This window comes from Rana temporaria, chromosome 4 (genome assembly GCF_905171775.1).
Source record: "Rana temporaria chromosome 4, aRanTem1.1, whole genome shotgun sequence".
Taxonomy (NCBI): domain Eukaryota; kingdom Metazoa; phylum Chordata; class Amphibia; order Anura; family Ranidae; genus Rana; species Rana temporaria.
This window is the reverse complement of record NC_053492.1, coordinates 340,423,479-340,444,897: the sequence shown is the minus strand read 5'-3', so window position 1 is coordinate 340,444,897 and position 21,419 is coordinate 340,423,479. Positions and strand designations below refer to the sequence as shown.

Genomic DNA, 21,419 nt, shown 5'->3' with positions numbered 1-21,419 from the left:
TGCAATAACATAACTTCACCACTTTGCTCGGGTGGCGCTTCATTAAACACATGAGGACTTTTTCTGCCAGCAGTGACAGACCGCAACAACCCATCATCACTACAAGTAATTTTAAACATTTGAGTTTTACCATTTTTCTCATCACCAAGGTCAAGTACCCTCTTATCCATCAGAGCGGCACCACAGTTGTCCCAGGCAACCTCTGGCTCCAACACACAGAGCTTCCTGGAGGTTTCTAAGGACAGCTCTGCAGCCTTATATACGATCGCTAAGGGGAATTGCATATCCTGCTTAGCGATCACCCTTACCTCATTAAGCATCACATCACCATAAGTACATGTATCATCAGCATTCATAAACATAGCAGTTTTATAATCTCTATCAGATTGTCTTTTGTCAGAATGCATGGCACCTTGCATGCCACTCAACACATCACCCTTCCTCTCCAAGGGAATTATTTTGCCCACTAGGGCGGCTTCACAGTTGTCCTGGGAAACCACTTGTGTCACCATCACAGGCTCCTTGGCGGTTTCCCTTGGCAACTCTGCAGCACCTGTCTCTATGGCTAGGGAACATGGCACACCAACTGTTTTGGTCACCCCTAACACATCTCTCCCAGCACTCTGCTGAATTACCTTAGGTGCACACAGAGTCCAAATGTCCTTTTCAGTCTTTGACCTTGCTGCAAGGAGGGTTTTAACCTGTGTCTCCCCACTGATCTGGGTAACACACTGCAGCAAGTCCATTTTTACACCATCTGCAGATCTCCTCACCGGACACACTGCTACTTCACTTGGATCACAAACTGCAACAGTCTTACCATATCGCAAAGCAGGTAACTCGATCTTCAATTGAGTGCGCTGTCTCTCAGTTGCATATTTACTGGTCAACTCCCCCTGGTGGCCACAGGATGAAATCACAGCAGGCATCTCCCACTGTTTAGCACTCCCTGCAGACACAACCGAAAACTCCTTGTTGCCAGGGGTGACTGCAAACATATCTGAAAAGGGATCTTGGCCCACCGTTAAAGGGTTCTGCTGGCCCATGATGCAATGAAACTCTCCTCTAAGAAGGATTTCCTCTTTAAACTTGCGACAGTCATCCTGGTCACTGTCCATCAAATGGTAAACCGACCGGTACTCTACCGGTAATAAGGTTTGCAGCAATTTTGGCCACCGGTCTCTAGGCCATTTCCTCCTTACAGTGACTTTTTCAAATTTTCCCAGGAAGTCTCCAACCTCCTCTGCTGGTAGCATGGGTTGCATGTAATCAGAGGCACAAATCATAGCACCTTGAACTGCATCCATGTGCTCACTCTTTACACTCAGAGCAGGCTTCTCATACCTTTGCTTTGCTGAAGCCTGAGACAAAGGGCACTTGGAAACTTCATGCCCCCACTCACTGCACTGCAAACAGCGCAGCTGGCTCTCAACACTTTTCACATTAATAGCTGGCCAGCCTACACCAGCGTTGCCAGGGGCAACAGCATGCACTTTGACTTGATTCAGTGCAGCCAAGTGCATCCTGTAGCAGTCTGAGGCTTGTTCCGTCGGTAACAACCCCTCCAGTCATAAGGTTCTGTCTCTCATTTCTGCAATCATTGCTTTCTGTTTGCGTCTTGACCTCCCCATCACTGCAAACAGGGCAATGGTTTTCAACACCGGAAAATGTTGGTGTACTGTCTCCAAGACTGGCAAACGGCACACCCTCACATGCAGACCTCACTGTTTGCGGTTCCACTTGAAGCCATCCACTCACTGGGCCTTCCCAAGTGGATACATCTTCTCAGGCCACGCTGAGCTCACTTCCACAGGTACACCACTTGTATGCAACACAGTCCATCAATTGAACTCCTGTCCAATGGAGTTCGCCTGGCTGCCACACACAGCTAACAGCAGTTCACAGCAGAAAACTTTTGACTTTCAGTTCACATTGGCTGCTCATCACAGCATTGCTGCAAAACACTCAGATTCTTTCTACTCACTGTTTTTGGTATGTGAGGATCTGGAACTCTTCCAAAACTGCCCGCATTCTCCACCATATGTAAGATTGGGGTTATTAGACTCCAGCGATAGATGCGTTTTCCAGTGAGTATGCCAGTCCAGAACCGAGTCCCCAAGGGCCTGAAAATTGTGAGTATTGCCTCATTAGAATTAAATAGCAGAATCTGTAAAGTGTGCCAACATCCCTGTTGTTTGTAGTAGGTGTATCTTAATCAGTGAACTCAAACAAAACAAAGGCTGCTTGGGGCCTGGTTGATTGACCATAGATCAAGAGAAAAGGGGGGGGGGGGAGGAAGGTTGTGTGGGATTTTAAAGGCACTAGCATAAAACAATGTAAAAATATATAAATATTTATTTTGACATATTATAATAATACAAAATATACAAAAATTATAAGACAATTGGGACAAACCCCACAAATCAGATCGATCACAGGATCGTTTAGTCTAATCGGTGGAGTCGTGGTCTCGACCGGTTTCGCAGTGTAAAACTGCTTCTTCAGGAGAATGTCTATAGGGTATACAGGTAGAATAAATGAGAAGATAATAACAACAAGCAATTATATACAATGATTTAATAAAGAATTCATGATCTCAGTGTTGCGTCTTGTAGGAGAGTCAAAGGACTACTCACCTTAATTTGCCAGAGCGATCGTGGGTCGGCCCGGGCAGTGGCCCCCTAGGGCGCACGTGGGGGATAATAAGAACGGGCTCTGATGGAAGAGGTTTATTGGTTAATCCTAATAATTGGTGTATTAAAGGACGGTTGTGCAAGAAAAAGGAAAAAAGGGGGGAATAGGGATAAGGACAGGGGGAAGGACGACAAAGCTAAGAAAAACAAAAGAGTGAGGAAAATGGGGAATGGGGGAGGGGAAGAAAAGAAGGGGGGGGGTGGTGAGGTAAGTGAAAGGGTGCAATGGAGATATAGAATGGGGGAGGAAAGGAATAAAGTGAAGAAAAAAAAAGGAGAAGGACAGGGCAGGGGGAAAGAAGGGAGGAAAAAGGGGGGGAGAAAAGAAGGGGGGTGAGGGGGGGGGAAGAAGAGAAGGGAGAGGGAAGAAAAAATGAAGAGAGGGTGGGGAATAGAGAGGGAAGGAGATTGAAATTAAAAGAATGAGAAGAGCTAGATAAGAAAGCAATGACAAGAGAAAAAGAAAAGGAAAAAGGGAAGGGAAGGGGGCGAAAGGAGGGAGGAGGAGAAGGGGGGGGGAATAGAAAAAATGGAAAAGGGTAGGGGAAAGGGGGACAAAAAGAAGAGGGGGGGGGGTTTGGGGGGTTTAGTGTTTGTGAGGTAGTGGGTAGTGGGAATCAAGAATACCCAGGCAAAAACTGGAAAGAGCAACCAGAGAAACTAATAGTTCAGCAACGGGACACCAGGGAGTGAAAATATGTGCTGTGATGGAGCGGGTTAAGTTAAACTAATGCTTACCGTCCAGGATAATGTGATCAAATTAATCGATACTGGGGTGGTGGACACAAGGTGGTAAGAATTATGTAAATCAGCAAGCAATCAGAATGAGCTAGTGTAGTTAGGCACCGGCAGAAGCCAATCTGGGAAAGATACAATACCAACCAGGTAGTTGGGAATAAATATCTGCAGTAATCGATTGGCCAGAAGTTTAAATTGCAGGATCTGTTTGCATAGTGTGTACTTACCACATGGTATGGAGTGTCAGTCCGTCCCCAGGGAGAGCTCCGTGCAACTCACTCAAGCCGCTCTTTAGAGCAGCTTAAATGAGGAATCCCAAGACACGTCATGCGTCACGTGGGCGTGACGCAGACGTGACTCACCGTCCAGACGGCCGCGCATTGGTCAATGCGCGGCCTTGCAGACATGACACCCAATGGCTAGAGGCCGGGTTCAGTACTGCAAACAGCGGGCTCCGATTGGAGCCCGTGGTCTGGAGGGTCCAACGTGCGCCAATCAGGGCCTGGTAGCCCACTCTTATTTAAAAGCACAAAAGTTCACAAATTGGCCTTTGCCCAATTATGGCTCTCTTAGCAGGGCGCGCTGGGATTGGCCAAAGCATGCAGGTCAGGTGCATGCTTTGGCCAATCATCATACAGAAATGCATTAACGCATCACTCTAATTTGCCGCGAACACCCCATAATGTTAGTTTTTTTGCAAACACAGATGTTCGACTCAAACATCGAGCTCATCCCTATTTGTGAACAGGTCAAGCAGTGTATAGTATAAAGTAAATATAAATGAAGTGGAACCACTGATGCAATGTATATATAATAAATAATTTCAAAATGTTTACAAATAAATATCTGAAAAGTGTGGCGTGCATTTGTTTTCAGCCCCCCTGAGTCAAAACTTTGTAGAACCACTTTTTGCTGCAATTACAGTACAGCTGCAAGTCTTTTTAGGTGTGTCTCTACTAGCTTTTCACATCTAAAGAGTGACATTTTGGCCATTCTTCTTTGCAAATACAGTAGCTCAAGCTGTCAGATTGGATGAAAAGCATCGGTGAACAGCAATTTCAAGTCTTGCCACAGATTCTTTATGTACTTTAACTGGGCCATTTTAATACATGCATATCCTTTGATTTAAACCATTCCATTGTAGCTCTGGCTATATGTTTAGGGTCATTGTCCTGATGGAAAGTCAACCTCCGCCCTCTCAAGTCTTTTGCAGACTCTAATGCCGCGTACACACGATCATTTTTCGGCATTAAAAAAACGTTGTTTTTAAAAACTGTCATTTACAATGATCGTGTGTGGGCTTCACATCATTTTTCGGCTTCTGAAAAACGACAAAAAAAAAATTCGAACATGCTGCATTTTTTAACTACATTTTAAACAATGTCGTTTTTCGGGTTGTAAAAAATGATCGTATGTGGGCTAAAACGACGTTAATAACCCGCGCATGCTCAGAAGCAAGTTATGAGACGGAAGCGCTCGTTCTGGTAAAACTACCATTCGTAATGGAGTAAGCACATTCATCACACTGTAACAGACAGAAAAGCACGAATCGTCTTTTACTAACACGGAATCAGCTAAAGCAGCCCCAAGGGTGGCGTCATCCACATGGAACTTCCCCTTTAGAGTACCGTTGTACGTGTTGTACGTCACCGCGCTTTGCTAGAGCATTTTTTAAAAACGATGGTGTGTGGGCAACGTCGTTTTAATGATGAAGTTGGAAAAACTTAGTTTTTTTCCACATGCCGAAAAACATTGTGTGTACGCGGCATTACAGGTTTTCTTCTTAAGCCTCATACACACGATTGGACTTCAAACAAACTTTTCCGTGGATTTTTGTTTGAAGGGAGTTGGCTGGGCACACCCATAGCATACACACGGCAGGACTATTCTGCAAACTTTCCCAAAACTTTCCCAATATCATGTGGTTTTTCTGCTTTTTACCGTCACCCTTTGGTCAACTTCTGCAATTGTTGGTTGTTTTTAACCACTTAAGACCCGGACCTTTATGCAGGTAAAGGACCTGGCCAGTTTTTGCGATTCGGCACTGCGTCGCTTTAACTGCATGCAATGTGGCTCACAAACAAAATTGGCGTCCTTTTTTTCCCACAAATAGAGCTTTCTTTTGGTGGTATTTGATCATCTCTGCGGTTTGTATTTTTTGCGCTATAAACAAAAATAGAGCGACAATTTTGAAAAAAATGCTTTATTTTTTACTTTTTACTATAATAAATATCCCCCAAAAAGATATAAAAAACGTTTTTTCCCTCAGTTTAGGCGATACGTTATCTTCTACCTATTTTTGGTAAAAAAAATCGCAATAAGCGTTTATCGATTGGTTTGCGCAAAATTTATAGCGTTTACAAAATAGGAGATAGTTTTATTGCATTTTTATTAGTTTTTTATTTTTTACTACTAATGGCGGCAATCAGTGATTTTTTTCATGACTGCGACATTATGGCGGACACATCGGACAATTTTGACACATTTTTGGGACCATTGTAATTTTCACAGCAAAAAATGCTATGAAAATGCATTGTTTACTGTGAAAATGACAGTGCAGTTTAGGAGTTAACCACTAGGGGGCGCTGTAGGGGTTATGTGTGACCTCATATGTTTTTCTAACTGTAGGGGGGCGGGGCTGGACGTGTAACGTCATTGATCGTGTTTCCCTATATCAGGGAACACACGATCAATGAAGCTGCCACTGTGAAGAACAGGGAAGCTGTGTTTACACACAGCTCTCCCAGTTCTTCAGCTCCGGCGACCGATCGTGGGACTCCAGCTGCGATCAGGTCCGCGGGTCCCGCAGCTTCGCACCGGGTCGGGGGCGCGTGCCACTGGCGCGCGCCCGCGGCCCACGGCTGGGAACTTAAAGAGGACGTACAGGTACGTGCTTGTGCCCAGCCGTGCCATTCTGCCGACGTATATCTGCAGGAGGCGGTCCTTAAGTGGTTAACATTGGTTCTGGGCATGCGTGTTTGTACTTCGGACAAAAGTCTGATGGATTTCTGTACACACGATAGGACTTTGCACCGTAGGACTTTTGTTGCCGCAAAGTTTGTCCATTTGCAGAGCAAACTTTTGTCCGATGAAAACCAAAAAAAGTTTTTTTAAAACTTGCTCATTTTGAAGTTTGTTGTCAAAAAGTCCTACCATGTGTATGGGGCATAAGATTGCCCTGTATTAGGATCCATCCAATTTCCCATCAACTTTTACCAGCTTTCCTTTCCCTACTGAAGCATCCACACAACATGATGCTGCCATCACCATGTATCACGGTGGGGATGATGTGTTCAGAGTGATGTGCAGTGTTAGTTTTCTGCCACACATAGCGATTTGCTTTTAGGCTATAAAGTTTAATTTTGGTCTCATCTGACCAGAGCACCTTCTTTCACATGTTTGCTGTGTGCCCCACATGGCTTCTCGCAAACTGCAAAAAACAGGACTTCTTATGGCTTTCCTTTCAACAATGGCTTTCTTCTTGCCACTCTTCCATAAAGGCCAGATTTGTGGAGTGCCTGACTAATAGTTGTTGTGTGGACAGATTCTCCCACCTGAGCTGTGGATCTCTTCAGCTCCTCCAGAGATACCATGGTCCTCTTGGCTGCTTCTCTGATTATTGCTCTTCTGGTCCAGCCTGTTAGTTTAGGTGGACGGGCAAGTCTTGGTAGGTTTGCAGTTGTGTCATACTGTTCCATTTTCAGGAGATGGATTGAAAAGTGCTCCGTGCGATCATGTTCAAAGCTTGGGATATTTTTGCATGTTGCTTTAAACTTCACCACAACTTTATCCCTGACCTGTCTAGTGGGTTCCTTGGCCTTCATGATGCTGTTTGTGTACTAAGGTTCTCTAACAAACCTCTGGGGCTTTACAGAACAGCTGAATTTATACTGAGATTAAATTACACACAGATGGATTTTATTAACTAATAAAGTGACTTATAAGGGCAATTGATTCCACTAGATTTTAGTTAGGGGTATTCAGAGTAAAGGGTGCAGAATACAAATGCACACCACACCTTTCAGATATTTATTTATAAAAAAAATTGAAAACCATTTATAATTTTCTATCCACTTCACAATTAGGTGCAACTTTGTGTTGGTCTATCACATAAAATCCCAATAAAATACATTTATGTTTTTGGTTGACAAAATGTGGAAGATTTCAAGGGGTATGAATACTTTTTAAAGGCACTATATACAGTATATATTGTCTTTATGAAAAAAAAAAAGTTTCATAAATAAAGAAACATATTACTTTTTGACAAACAGAAATGCAACTTTATAATATAAAAAAAAACTGGCTGTAATGCCAATACACATATTACCTGAACAAATTACCAACATAAGTATTAAGAAAAAACATAAGAAAATACTTTTTCTTCTTTCAGCAGCTTAGTAGAGGGCCCTACTTATTCTTATGTGGTAGTGAAATAGTGCAACACATGTTTAAACTTGAATGTGCTACTATTATAGGCTGGGTATGGATTTGTGTTGCTGATTTAGAAAAGGCCAGGAGAGGGCACCAAATAGATAGTGTGAATGAGTGTAATGTGTGGAACTGCGTAGGAAAGTGAAAGGATTGATGCGTCTCTCAGCCAATGCAGCTTTCCGATAGAGTAAGGTGGCTGGGGCTTTAACAGATAGGTGGCGCTCTGAGGAGAGCGGAAGTTCAGGTGGGGTCCCTCCCTCACATTTTATTTTCACTTTCATTTACTGATACAAATTGGAATAACAATTTGTCATAATTTTTATCAATTGACTTAATTCTAATTTTATTTCCCTTTAATTTTCATCACTAAAAACATGCAGCTGACGAAAACTATGACGAAAATGTTTTCGTCTATGAAATGAACTGCTTCTGCGGGAGGGGAGATTTGTAAACGAGAAGCTAAATAAAATAAGATCAAAATGGATCAGTGACACAATACAATGTCCTTGACAGTGTTTTAGCTTAACCACTTAAGCCCCAGACCAAAATGCAGCTAAAGGCCCAGGCCAGGTTTTGCGATTCGGCACTGCGTCGCTTTAACAGACAATTGCGCGGTCGTGCGACGTGGCTCCCAAACAAAATTGACGTCCTTTTTTTCCCACAAATAGAGCTTTCTTTTGGTGGTATTTGATCACCTCTGCGGTTTAAATTTTTTGCGCTATAAACAAAAATAGAGCGACAATTTTGAAAAAATGCTATATTTTTTACTTTTTTCTATAATAAATATCCCCCAAAAAATATATAAAAAAAAATGTTTTCCTCAGTTTAGGCCGATACGTATTCTTCTACATATTTTTGGTAAAAAAAATTGCAATAAGCGTTTATCGGTTGGTTTGCGCAAAATGTATAGCGTTTACAAAATAGGGGATAGTTTTATTGCATTTTTATAAAAAAAAATTTAACTACTAATGGCAGCGATCAGCGATTTTTTTCATGACTGCGACATTATGGCGGACACTTCGGACAATTTTGACACATTTTTGGGACCATTGTCATTTTCACAGCCAAAAATGCTTTTAAATTGCATTGTTTATTGTGAAAATGACAGTTGCAGTTTGGGAGTTAACCACAGGGGGCGCTGAAGGAGTTATGTTTCACCTAGTGTGTGTTTACAACTGTAGGGGGGTATGGCTGTAGGTCTAACGTCATCGATTGTGTCTCCCTATAAAATGGATGACACATTCGATGCAGCCGCCACAGTGAAGCACGGGGAAGCCGTGTTTACATACGGCCCTCCTCAACAACCCCTACCCCTCCACGAAACCTATGGGAGTCTGTGATGTATTGTATCTTATATTCCTCATAATTGTCAACCTGCAGCGGTTGAGGGCGTGGTACCAAGATGGTATAGCGGTTGCACACCAAAGGTTTTAATAAGAAAACATAGAATGGGTTGTAAATATGCATGTTGGAAGGAAGATCTAATGCGTAAGCCAATGGGTTAAACTTACGGAGTATGCGGAAAGGCCCAATATACCGAGGCACCAGTTTTAGTGCGGGAACACGGTGTCTGAAGTTACAGGAAGACAGCCAGACCCTCTCCCCAATTTGGTAGGAAGGTGCAGGTAGGTGTTGGTGCTCAGCATGGAGTCTGTCCATCTCACTGGAGTGTTGCAAGTATCCTTGGAACTGAACCCAAGTGGAACAGAGTTTCTGAAGATATTCCTCTAACACAGGAATTGTGTCAGGCATCATAGAAGACTGGAACTCATAGTTCGCCATAAACAAAGATATAGCAACATAGGAACTGCTCCAAGGCTTGGTTGGCCCATTCTGCAGCCCCATTGGACTGCGGGTGATATGCAGATGAGAAGGAAAGCTGAACTACCAACTGTGCACAAAAGGCTCCCCAAAACCTGGACACAAACTGGCTACCTCTCTCCGAGATGATAACTTTAGGTGACCCATCTCCTGAGGGAAAATTAACAGTTCTTTGGATGTAGGCAACTTCTTTAGCACAATACAATGAGACATTTTGCAAAACCGGTCAACAATAACAAGTATAACTGTGTTGCCCTAGGAGTTGGGTAAATCCACAATAAACAAGTGGGTCCAAGGCATTGCCACTGGGTATGGGTTGTACGACTCTTACACTCCTACACCCACTGGAAAGTGACAAGGGGTTTTATTCTGACCACACACAGGACAAGCAGCAACAAAGGTGGTTACATCAGTGTGGAAACTAGGCCACTAGAATTGTTGAGACATAGACCATATGCGTTGATACTTCCCTGGGTGCCCAGCTGCTTTAGGCGAATGTTAGGTCTGAAGCAAAGCAGTGCAGAAATTCTTGGGGACAAAGCAGCAGTCATGAGGTTTTTCAGGATGGATCTGAGAGGCAAGATTTCTCTCACCCAAAAGGTGAAGTAAGACTAGTGTGAATAGTGGCTAAAATGCAATCCAAGGGTATCACAGGAGTAGGAACAGACTCCATATTGAATGAGGAGGAAAACTGCTGTGACAATGCATCTGCCCTTATATTCTTTGTACCAGGTAAGAATTAGACTAAGTAATTGAAGCTTGACAGAAAAAGAGCCTATCATGCCCTTCTGGGAGATAAGCGTTTAGCCTAAGACAAAAATTTGAGATTCTTATGGTTAGTCAAAATGAGGACCAGCACAGTAGTAGCCTTGAGGAGATGCCTCCAATCTTTCAGAGCTAAAATGATGGCTAATAATTCTTTGTATCTAATTTCATAATTGCATAATCTGCTGGAGACAATTTTTTTTAGAAAAGTACCCATGGATGCATAGAGCTCTCAAAGGTAGGATGTTGAGACAGGAGAGCGCTTACTCCACTCTCAGATACATCAACTTCAAGAATGAAGAGAAATGTAGGAGCTGTAGCAAATGCAGCCTTGAGGTATTCAAAGACTTTAATGGAATCCAGGGACCAATTATGTGGTTTGCTGTCCTTCCTGGTTACATCAGTCAGGGGTTTGATCAGAAAAAGGAAATTACGAATACATTTCCGATAATAATTGTCAAAGCCAAGAAAAACGTTGTAGAGGATGTAGACTTATGGGTTTAAGGCCACTGTAAGACTGCACATAGTTTCATTGGGTCCATTGAAAACCCGACATTAGAAATGATATAACCCCAAAATTTAACCTGTTCACAATGGAACTCGCATTTTTCCAACTTGCAATACAGTTTGTTCTCTCTTAACCTCTGTAGCACACAGTCTATGCGGTGGTTCTCTGGGGATTTAGAATATATGAGAATATCATCGAGGTAAACCACCACACATTACTGCAGCATATCTCGGAGGACATTGTTAATAAATTCCGGGAAAACTGCAGGAAGGTTGCAGAGACCAAAGGGCATTACGTGGTATTCGTACTGTCTGGTCCTAGTATTTAATGCAGTTTTCCATTCGTTCTGCCCTCACCGTTTCCAACAAAAATATAAAAATGTGGAAACCTTTTGAAGACCCCTCGTGTATACTCTGAAGTAGGTTTCAGCAGATTCTATGTCCAAGATTACAGTGGATCTGTAGAGCAGTTTCTGCATTATTGTAAGGTAAAAAAAATTGGGTGTTGTCATTTAGGGGAGTAACAAGGTTTTTACATTACTTTAAAGTCCTTTAGCCTCCACTGCGGGAAATTTCTCCTGAGCACTTTCCTCAAAATCATGGGACTCCTCTCCCCCACTCTTACCAGGCCTGCCCTCAGGCATACCCATGTGCCATTACATTCGCATTGAAGATTGTTTTTCTACAGTGCTCTCCACACAGATTGCAAAAGTCTTGGCTTCTCTGTCATCTAGGGCTCAGAAGAATATGCCACATAAACAATCTGTTCCCCTCTGGCTGTAAAAAAATTGGGCATTCATTAAGGCTGATTTACTAATAATAAATTGTCAAGATTAACTTCCATAATACAGTCATTTGCATTTAATAATTCCATACATTCAATAATTGTTGTGAATTTTCACTCAATTTAAGTGTGAAAAATCTCAACTGTCTTGGTAAATCAGCCTCATAGTTTTTGTTCTAGTTTTCAGCTATGTGCTTGAGACTTTAACCACTTAAGACCCGGACCAATATGCAGGTAAAGGACCTGGCCAGTTTTTGCGATTCGGCACTGCGTCGCTTTAACTGACAATTGCGCGGTCGTGCAACATGGCTCCCAAACAAAATTGGCGTCCTTTCTTCCCCACAAATAGAGCTTTCTTTTGGTGGTATTTGCTCACCTCTGCGGTTTTTATTTTTTGCACTATAAACAAAAATAGAGCAACAATTGTCAAAAAAAAATCTATATTTTTTCCTTTTTGCTATAATAAATATCCCCCAAAAATATATATATATTTTTTCCTCAGTTTAGGCCGATACGTATTCTTCTACCTATTTTTGGTTAAAAAAATCGCAATAAGCGTGTATCGATTGGTTTGCACAAAATGTATAGCTTTTACAAAATAGGGGATAGTTTTATTGCATTTTTATTAATAATTTTTTTTGACACATTTTTGGGACCATTGTCATTGTCATTTTCACAGCACAAAATGCTATAAAAATGCATTGTTTACTGTGAAAATGACAATTGCAGTTTGGGAGTTAACCACTAGGGGGCGCTGAAGGGGTTAAGTGTGACCTCATATGTGTTTTTAACTGTAGGGGGGCGAGGCTGGACATGTGACATCATTGATCGCCTTTCCCTATATCAGGGAACAGACGATCTCCCCGTTCTTCAGCTACTGTGACCGATTGAGAATTTTATATCCTATTTTATCAAAAGACTGCACAGTCTGATATGCTGCTCTATTTGAGTTTCTCTAATTACATGAATTATATGCTTAATGGTAAACTACTTCTATGACCTCCTATGGCCTAAACTATAAGCTGTATTTAACTGTTATACATGTCTGAAATTGCCTATTATTGTATATCAACAGGAATTTTTTATTTTTTATTATTTATGTAAAAGTGTCATTTATTTTGAATTTGTTTATGACATAAAGCAAGGAGGCAAAGCGCTGCCAAGGACCTTCTGGAATCAGAACGTAAATATGTCCTGAACTTATCTCATATTCTGAAGATCAGGGCGGCTTTACAAGGGTCTGAAATCAAGAGGAGTGCTAAAGAGAGAAGGTATTGTATGTCCCTGCAAAAAAAAAAATATTACGGTTATTAAATAGTAGTTTGCTGTAGTAAATGCCAAAATACTATTGGTTAGAGTTAGACAGAGTATAGACAATGGTATCTCCTTTTGGCTTGAGGAACATCCTAGGGCACAGGTGTCAAACACAAGGCCAAATCCGGCCCTCCAGGCCGTTTCATGTGGCCCTCGCACCTCCCCTACTGCTGCAGGAGAGCTCCAGCCCTCCACTGGTCCTCCTTCAGAGTCCAGACCCTTACTTTCTGCTTTCAAGCAATGCATCCAGCTTCTTCCCAGCAGGAGCATAAGGAAAGGGGGTGCACTGTGATGTAAGGGAGAGTGGGGGACTCAACTTCTGATGGTGGGGTGACTCTTGACATCTAATATATGGGGAGGGGATGCGCTGGACATCCAATCTTACAGATACAACCGGCCCTTTTGAGGGCAATCATTATGCTGATGCGGCACACGATGAAATTGAGTTTGACACCCCTGTCCTAGGGCATTTAATAAAGTGTGAATGTCACTTTTCTGGTGGTAATTCCCTTAAGAACTACCTGTGCCTGATTCAGGCAAGCATTTGTGCCAGATTTGGTGACATTGCCAACACTGGCAACAAATTCAGGGAGTTTAAGAACCTGTCGCTACAGGAGCATCACATTCATAAAGAATTACCTCCCTTTCACAGAACTGAGGTATTTAAGACCAGAGGTATGCCAGTGGGGCATGTCTGTGCTGGGAAGCTGTCAGCTGTCATCTGTCAACATGGATATCCCCTAGATCAGTGATGGCAAACCTTGGCACCACAGATGTTTTGGAACTACATTACCCAGGATGCTCATGTACTCTGCATTGTTGAGCATCATAGGAAATGTAGTTCCAAAAGATTTGGGGTGCCAATGTTCGCCATCACTGCCCTAAATGAAAACTAAATGTAAACAAAGGGATGTAGGATACTGGTGATGCCATTATTCAAGTATGGCAATGTACTTATTAGTAAATGACTTGTGTCACTGAGAGGGTAGAGCCTGATGGGGAAAACAGAGAGTTGTCCCCCATCAAGTCAGCCTTACTTTTAGATGACAGCGCACAGCAGTGGGTAGTCTCAAGAGCCCTTATTGGACTGAATAGTGACTAAGGATCCACCCACTGCTGTGCACTGTTAATCAGGGGTCAAGTCTTGGGGAAAAAAGTGTGGGAACTCTCACCCAAGATCCACTCCCCCACCAAAAAATAAATAAAAATTATACGCTCATATGCATAATTACTAAACCGCATGTTTTTTTTTTTTCGATCCACTGTACCTTAGTAATCCTTTGTTACTGGCCGCTTCCTGTATATGGATTCATCGGGTAGTGTGCGGGTATTCCGTCATTTCCTCGATGCTGCAATGTCTCCTGGGAGCTTTTGTCATTGTTCCCAGGAGACATTGTGGAGGTCTGCTACGAGTTATTGCGAGATTTAGAAAGAACTTGCTTCTTTCTAAATCCCGCGATAACTTGCGGCAGACCTCCGCAATGTCTCCTGGGAACAATGACAAAAGCTCCCAGGAGACATTGCGGCATCGAGGAAGTGACGGAATACCCGCACACTACCCGATTAATCCATATACAGGAACCGGCCAGTAACATAAAGGATTACTAAGGTTCGCCTGCCCCCGACAGTGACTCGAGTTGGGCATCGCCGCTTAGTGAAGGATTGGCTCGGGCGGCTCGGCTGCTCTAGTTCTGCAAAGGGAACTGCGTTCCTGCTGTGAAAAAAGTGCAGGAACTCCGTTCCCACAGGACTTGAGCCCTGCTGTTAATCAATAATTAGGAGGATCTGATGGGGAACACATCTCTCAAATCCCCATCAGGCTTTGCCCACCCTACAAAATGCCTCAGCCATGTACCTGTCTGTGTGATGGGTGCAGTGGACAGGGAGAGAGGGAGTACACTGCAGAAGGTTGTCCTGGTCCATTCTCCAGGAGTATGCTGTTACTGGACTTTAAAAGGGGAAGCAGCACAGTGATATGTCATCTCTCTCATTCTGCTTTCTCTTCCTATCATCATGCTTCTTGTTAGCACAAACAATGATTGACTCCTTATGCTAAGGTGACCAGAATTTAAAAATGAAATCTGGGGACATATTTTTTTTTTTAAATTGGCAAATGGAAACTATTTTATAAGCATATTTTCCTCAAATTATATATGCAGTGTATGTGGTATGTGTTTATGGAATGATTGTATGATATATACGTTATTTCTCACATTTCGTCAATGAGATAAAAAAAGATACTTCTTAGAATTTTTTGAGAAATGATTACCAATTATTAAGAAGATAAGATAGATAAAAACCTTGGAGGGAGGGATGAGGCAGCAGCACATGCTGCATAAACGCCGGATATTTGTCTATGCACGGGCTGTCTGGCAGAGGGGTCGGAGCTTGACATATCGGGCCCACCATCCCTGATATCCCAGATTGTGCTGGATAGATATTGACATTGCTGCATGTCCTGCTAGGGCTAGTATGGGCACCCCCCTGAATCCGGGGACAGATCCAGGGACAGACGTGGCCCAGGGACAGTGTCCTCAATCCGGGGACTGTCCCCGGAAACCGGGGACGTCTGGTCACCCTACCTTATGCTGCTACTTCCTCTCGCACTCCATCTCTGCCATACAGGGACTTCAATAGTACAATACAGTACCAGGTCAAATTTAGGTACTTACTTATATATATATATATATATATATATATAAAATATATAATAATGATTACAGAGCTGCATTAATCTGTGTCTTCAGAGCTGGCTCTAGGCTTTGTGAGGCCTTAGGCAAAACCTAGACATGAGGCCCCACTCACGCCCATAATGGGAAAAATAATTAAAGCGATAAAAAATGTAACTGTATAAATTGCATATATTAAGTGCTAGTGTCAGTTTCTCAATCGCGGTGCTGATGTCAGTTTCTCTATCTTGGTGCTGGTGTCAGTATCTCTCTCGGTGCTGGTGTCAGTGCTCTGTATCTCGGTGCTGGTGTCAGAGAACACTGACACCAGCACCGAGATACAGAACACTGACACCAGCACCGAGATAGAGACACTGACACCAGCACCGAGATAGAGACACTGACACCAGCACCGAGATACAGAGCATTGATACCAGCACCGAGATAGAGGGACTGACACCAGCACTAAGATAGAGACACTGACACCAGCACTGAGATAGAGACACTGGTGTCAGTGCTTTGTATCTTGGTGCTGGTGTCAGTGTTCTCTATCTCAGTGCTGGTGTCAGTGTTCTCTATCTCAGTGCTGGTGTCAGTGTTCTCTATCTCAGTGCTGGTGTCAGTGAGGGAGGTTGCAGTGGAGTAGCCAATAAGCAGGCAGTGCCAGCACAGGATGCGGAGCGCCAGGCCCACCACAACTGAGGATCAGCATTGGACTGGGTTGGGACCTCCCGACCCCGCAGTGCCACCCTGACTGACAGCCCCAGAGAGGGGAAGCCCGAACACCTCTTCTTTCCTACCTCCTATCGGCTTCCTACAGCCCTGGTGAGGCTTCCTCCCTGGCAACGCCCTCCTCCCCTCTGCTTACCAGACACTGTACGCCTCCTCCTAGTGTGCAGGGATTGCTCAGCACAGCACTCCAGTGGCCCAGTGGGGGGTGACGCGGGGGCGATCTGCATCCCCAGAGTAGCGGGAATCATTGTATTAACATTTTGCTGCTGGAATGAGTCTCCTCCCCTTCTTCTCCCCCTGACAACACAGTGATGGCCCCACCTCCTCCCCAGGACACAGCCGCGGCTCTGTCATTTCTCTCCAGTCTCCACTGCTTGGCCATGGAGCTCACAGGCAGCCGCAACATTAACCCTCTGATCGTCTGAGCGAAGTGCCGCTGTAGCGGCATTGTTTCCAGCAGAGGCAGCTCTTCAATTAGGCGACGCCCCTGTCAGTGTGGGGCCTTAGGCGACCGTCTAACTTGCCTAATTAGAGAGCCGCCTCTGTGTGTCTTTACAGTATATCTGCCTAGACTTCAGTTTCTAGCTTACAATGTGTATACAGGCTATAATTTTATATAATTCTATAAAGTTATTTGAAGTATCCCTTCTTAAGAGCAAAGGAGCTGTTTTACTTTTTGTATTTAAGTTAAATCAAAGCTGGCTAAAATATTTAATCATTTTAGATCTGATTTTCATTTTAAAAGAGAAGTATGGGAATCCGTTTTTTGCAGTTTCATACTTACCTAGGGGGATGCAGCATCGGTCCGATGCTGCATCTGTCTTCCGGCGTCTCTGCAATGAGAACCGAGCAATTGAACATCGTCGATGGCTTGGTTATCTCGGCTCCCTCAGCAGAGAGTTGCTGCCTGTCAATTGGCATCTCTCCTGCTCTGCTCTTCCACACTCACTGGAGGGCTGAGCTGTGGAGGGGCAGGGAACGGGCGTCTCAGCAGCTCACTAAGAGGCGAATCCAGACTCCCAGAGTTGGGATGACGCAAAACAAATTGCACTTCTGTGACCCATAGGAGAAGCTCAGCCAAACAAGCTCAGACTGGACTTCTCCTTTAATTGCTAACTGTAAACCAATAATTTCAAGTGTTCCTAAAACATATTCTAAGCTCTCTTGACCTACCCCTAACCTTAACACGGCCTTAAAGCTGGCCATACACAAACAGATTTATTTTGTTTCATCCATTGGCTGAACAAAATAAATCTACCCCCTGTCCATTCCTTTGTGTTCTGACAGCTGTAAACACTGGCTGTCAGAATATCTGAGCAATGCTTGTAGCTCAATATATGCAATAGTGCAGCGCTCTAAGAGTGAAACAGTGTAAAATTAAGCAACCAAAGTTTTAAAGTGACAGTGCAAAAATACATAGGCCCGGATTCACAAAGCACTTGCGCCGACGTATCTCGAGATACGCCGCGTAAGTGCAAATATGCGCCGTCGTATCTGTGCACCGTGCCCACAAAACTAGATACGCCTGAAAATAGGCTTCATCCGACCGACGTAACTTGCCTACGCCGGGGTAGAGTGGGCGCATATTTACGCTGGACGTATTTGGCGCTCCCATTGATTTTCTATTCAAATATGGAAATGAGGGAGATACGCCGATTCACGAACGTACGTGCGCCCGGCGCATGCTATACGCGGTTTGCGTAAGTCGTACGTCCGGCGTAAAGTTATTCCCCATAAAGGAGGTGTAACTCAGCAGCAGACATGCAAAGGTCTGCACCAGGGAACTCAAGCCGTCGTATTTTACATTGTTTACGTTAGACGTGAATATGGCTGGGCTTAGGTTACGTTCATGCCGTTGTTCCGATGTGATTGTGAGCATGCGCACTGAGATGCGCCCAGGGGACGGCGCATGCGCAGTTGGCGATATGTATCTGTCTGGCGCTCGGCCCATCATTTGCATGGGGTCACGCCTCATTAGCATGGCTCACACCCACTTCCACTTCCACCGACTTACGCCTGAGAAACCCAGAGCAGATTTGGGAGGAAGTGCTTTGTGAATCCAGTGCTTTCCTCTCTGCGTCGGCGTAGCGTAAATGAGATACGCTACAGCGGCATAAATATGTGCCAGTGTCTGTGAATCTGATTTTATTGATGGTTCTGGTGAGTGCATAGAAGTGGGGGGAACTAAGAACTTTGTGGAAGCACTTTAAGTTGCTTTTTCCTTCACAAACACACAATTGCTGTCTTTTATGTACAGTATTATTGCACTGTCACTTTAAAAAAAAAATGCTTAATTTTACACTATTTGGCTGAGCACTGCACTATTGCATATATTGTGTTATGAGATTAGTCAACTTTTTGTGTTAGCAGCTCTAAATCCTCTAGCGGCGCTCACTCTTCCTCACACAATGCCCGTAGCAGACACTAATCGGACAAATTTCAACAGAGTCGCTCTATCTTTGAGTCAGTAACATGGATTAAGTATACAAGTAGGACCCTTAAACTTTCTCTGGCTTAACTGATTTATTTACGTGTCTGAGTTCATTAACTCAAAATATGAAGCAAGTGGGTCACCGTATAAGGCAGGTAACTGCCATTTCCAGATAGGAATCAGTTGTGTTAGCCAGTTTCACTTTCGCCAGGGCCACTAAGCAAAGTATCATAGCAGAAGCATGGGTTGAGGGGGGTGTAACACTGTAGCTCAACCACCCGCTTTTAACGTCACCCAGCGACCCGTGTGATCAAGCCCTAAATGAGTTTTAAATATACTTCCAAGACAAATAATATATGCTAGGACTAATGCACCTAATGTGATTAACATCCACCGGCAAGAACATAAACCAGTAACTGCTAATGAGAAAAGGTATTTATCAGTTTTACTAAAACTATTGCATTTGCATGTTCTGTGGGAGAGCAGATATAGTGAATGCAGTGTCATGGGTATAGTAACACAGAACAAGATAAAATCAACTTTGCTGAAATCAGACTGGCACAAGATGAATTGTAATGACTTGTTTTTGGCTATTGCATTAAGAAGTGAAAAATTATTTGCATCTGTGGCTCCTCCATAGTCCCTGCTGCTCTGTAATCATTCTGCAGAATTGTCATCAGTTCTCTAGTTCACTGGTCTTTAGTCGGTGAGCATGACATGAGTTAACAAAGCTTTACTTCTTTAGCATACCATTCCTTCCTCTGAGGCCCCGTACACACCATAGAATCCATCCACAGATAAATCCCAGCAAATGGGTTTCAGCGGATAGATCCTATGGTGTGTACACGCCAGCGGATCTTTTTCCGCGGATATATCTCCCCTGGGATGGATTCCAGCAGATCGAATATTTGCTGACATGCAGAACATATCCATCTGCTGGAGTCCATCCCAACGGATGGATCCGCTGGTCTGTACAGACTCACCGGATCCATCCGTCCGAAGGGATCCCCCGCATGCGTCGTAATGATTTGACGCATGCGTGGAATTCCTTATATGACAGCGTCGCGCACGTCGCCGCGTCATAATCGTGGCGACGGCGCGACACGTCATCGCCAGAGGATTTTGGCGCGGATTTCAATGCGATGGTGGCGGAAATCTACGAGAGAATTTATCCGTGGAAACGGTCCGCTGGACCGTATCCGCGGATAAATCCTCCCGTGTGTATGGGGCCTAACAGTCTGGAAGGAATGGTATGGTAGGAAACAGGAACAAGGTATGGTAAGTCAGTTTTATGAAAAATAACAACTGCAGGAAGTCTACGTCTGGTGAATAGTTCTTTGCCCTATGAGAGGTTTTTTTTTCTGACATAGCTTACAAAGCATATGTTCTCTGAAAACTTTCCTGGTGCATCATGGCAGCATACAGTGGGTTGTGGCTCCGCCCCCCCCAAAACCTGATAGGACGGTGTAACGACACCCCGTGTATGAGAGGGATTAAAGTCATTAAGGATATTCCATTCCCAAACACAAGGCAGCTACCAGACACTCCAACCAGGCGAACAAGAAACCCATACGAATAATTCTCCCCCAAATACGAGACGAAGCTCCGTGTTGAAGGTCAAAAAGGAATACCAATCTTTATTGAAAGACTACAGGCTTATATACAGTAAAAGAGGAGGTGTATACATATCCTGCTCATATTACTCTGAAAATACACCAGTGACCAGACCTAATTAACATGAGCTAATTAACTAATCCCTTTAAGCAGCCAAGATGACTCAGAGGCATGACCTTTAGGCTAGGCTTGTCGTCTTGTAGCTCAGAAGACACAATCAACATTATCACCAATCAACACAGAATTCCTTCACACAATTACAGGGTCAATTAGCACAAGCCACAATGAAAGACCCGTAGAAGTTATCCTAGACTCATTTACAATATAACAGACAGACAGGTGGCTGGAGGTGATGACATTAGCATCTCTTTACAGTATATGTCCTGGAAGATATTGTAGATAAATAAATATTACTGTTCCTATTTTAAGTAATCCAAGACATATATTCTTAACCACCTGTCAACCGCACGCCGTCAAATGACAGCGAGCGGAAGACTCCATTGTTCTGACAGGACGTCATACGACGTCCTGTCATTTAAAGCCGCTAGTTTGAAGTTTAAGGGGTGTCTACCCTCTGATTGCTTCCAGCCAGCCAAGCTACTGGATTAGATCGAAAAGCAAAAACTTCTGCTCCAGTTTGTAGTCAAATTAATTAAAAAGTTCCAAGAGCACAGAGGAGATGAGGATTCTGTTCACTTTTGTTCCTAGTCAAAAAAAGAAAAGTCAGCATCAACAAGTACAATCACCTTCTAGATTGTTAAGACAAATATAAGAGCCTGCTCTTCACAAGACCTTCCTGTTCTGGAAGACAGAGTATATTCCAGGCTATATGGTCCTCCCGGAATACCTTCATTACACTTTATTGGGTGAACCCAGCTCAGCTTGCGACAGTAACATTTTGAAAATTTGTTGTGCAGGAG

General features: G+C 43.6%; 1 protein-coding gene across 1 annotated transcript in view; it reads left to right on the top strand.

The window, feature by feature from the left end:
• The window catches only part of ARHGEF33 (Rho guanine nucleotide exchange factor 33), a 241,513-nt gene that overhangs the window by 116,856 nt on the left and 103,238 nt on the right, over nt 1–21,419 (top strand). Inside the window, exon 8 of the mRNA XM_040350765.1 lies at nt 12,881–13,010. Within this exon, the coding sequence (XP_040206699.1) occupies nt 12,881–13,010 (130 nt within the window). The remainder of the gene's footprint in view (nt 1–12,880; nt 13,011–21,419) is intronic.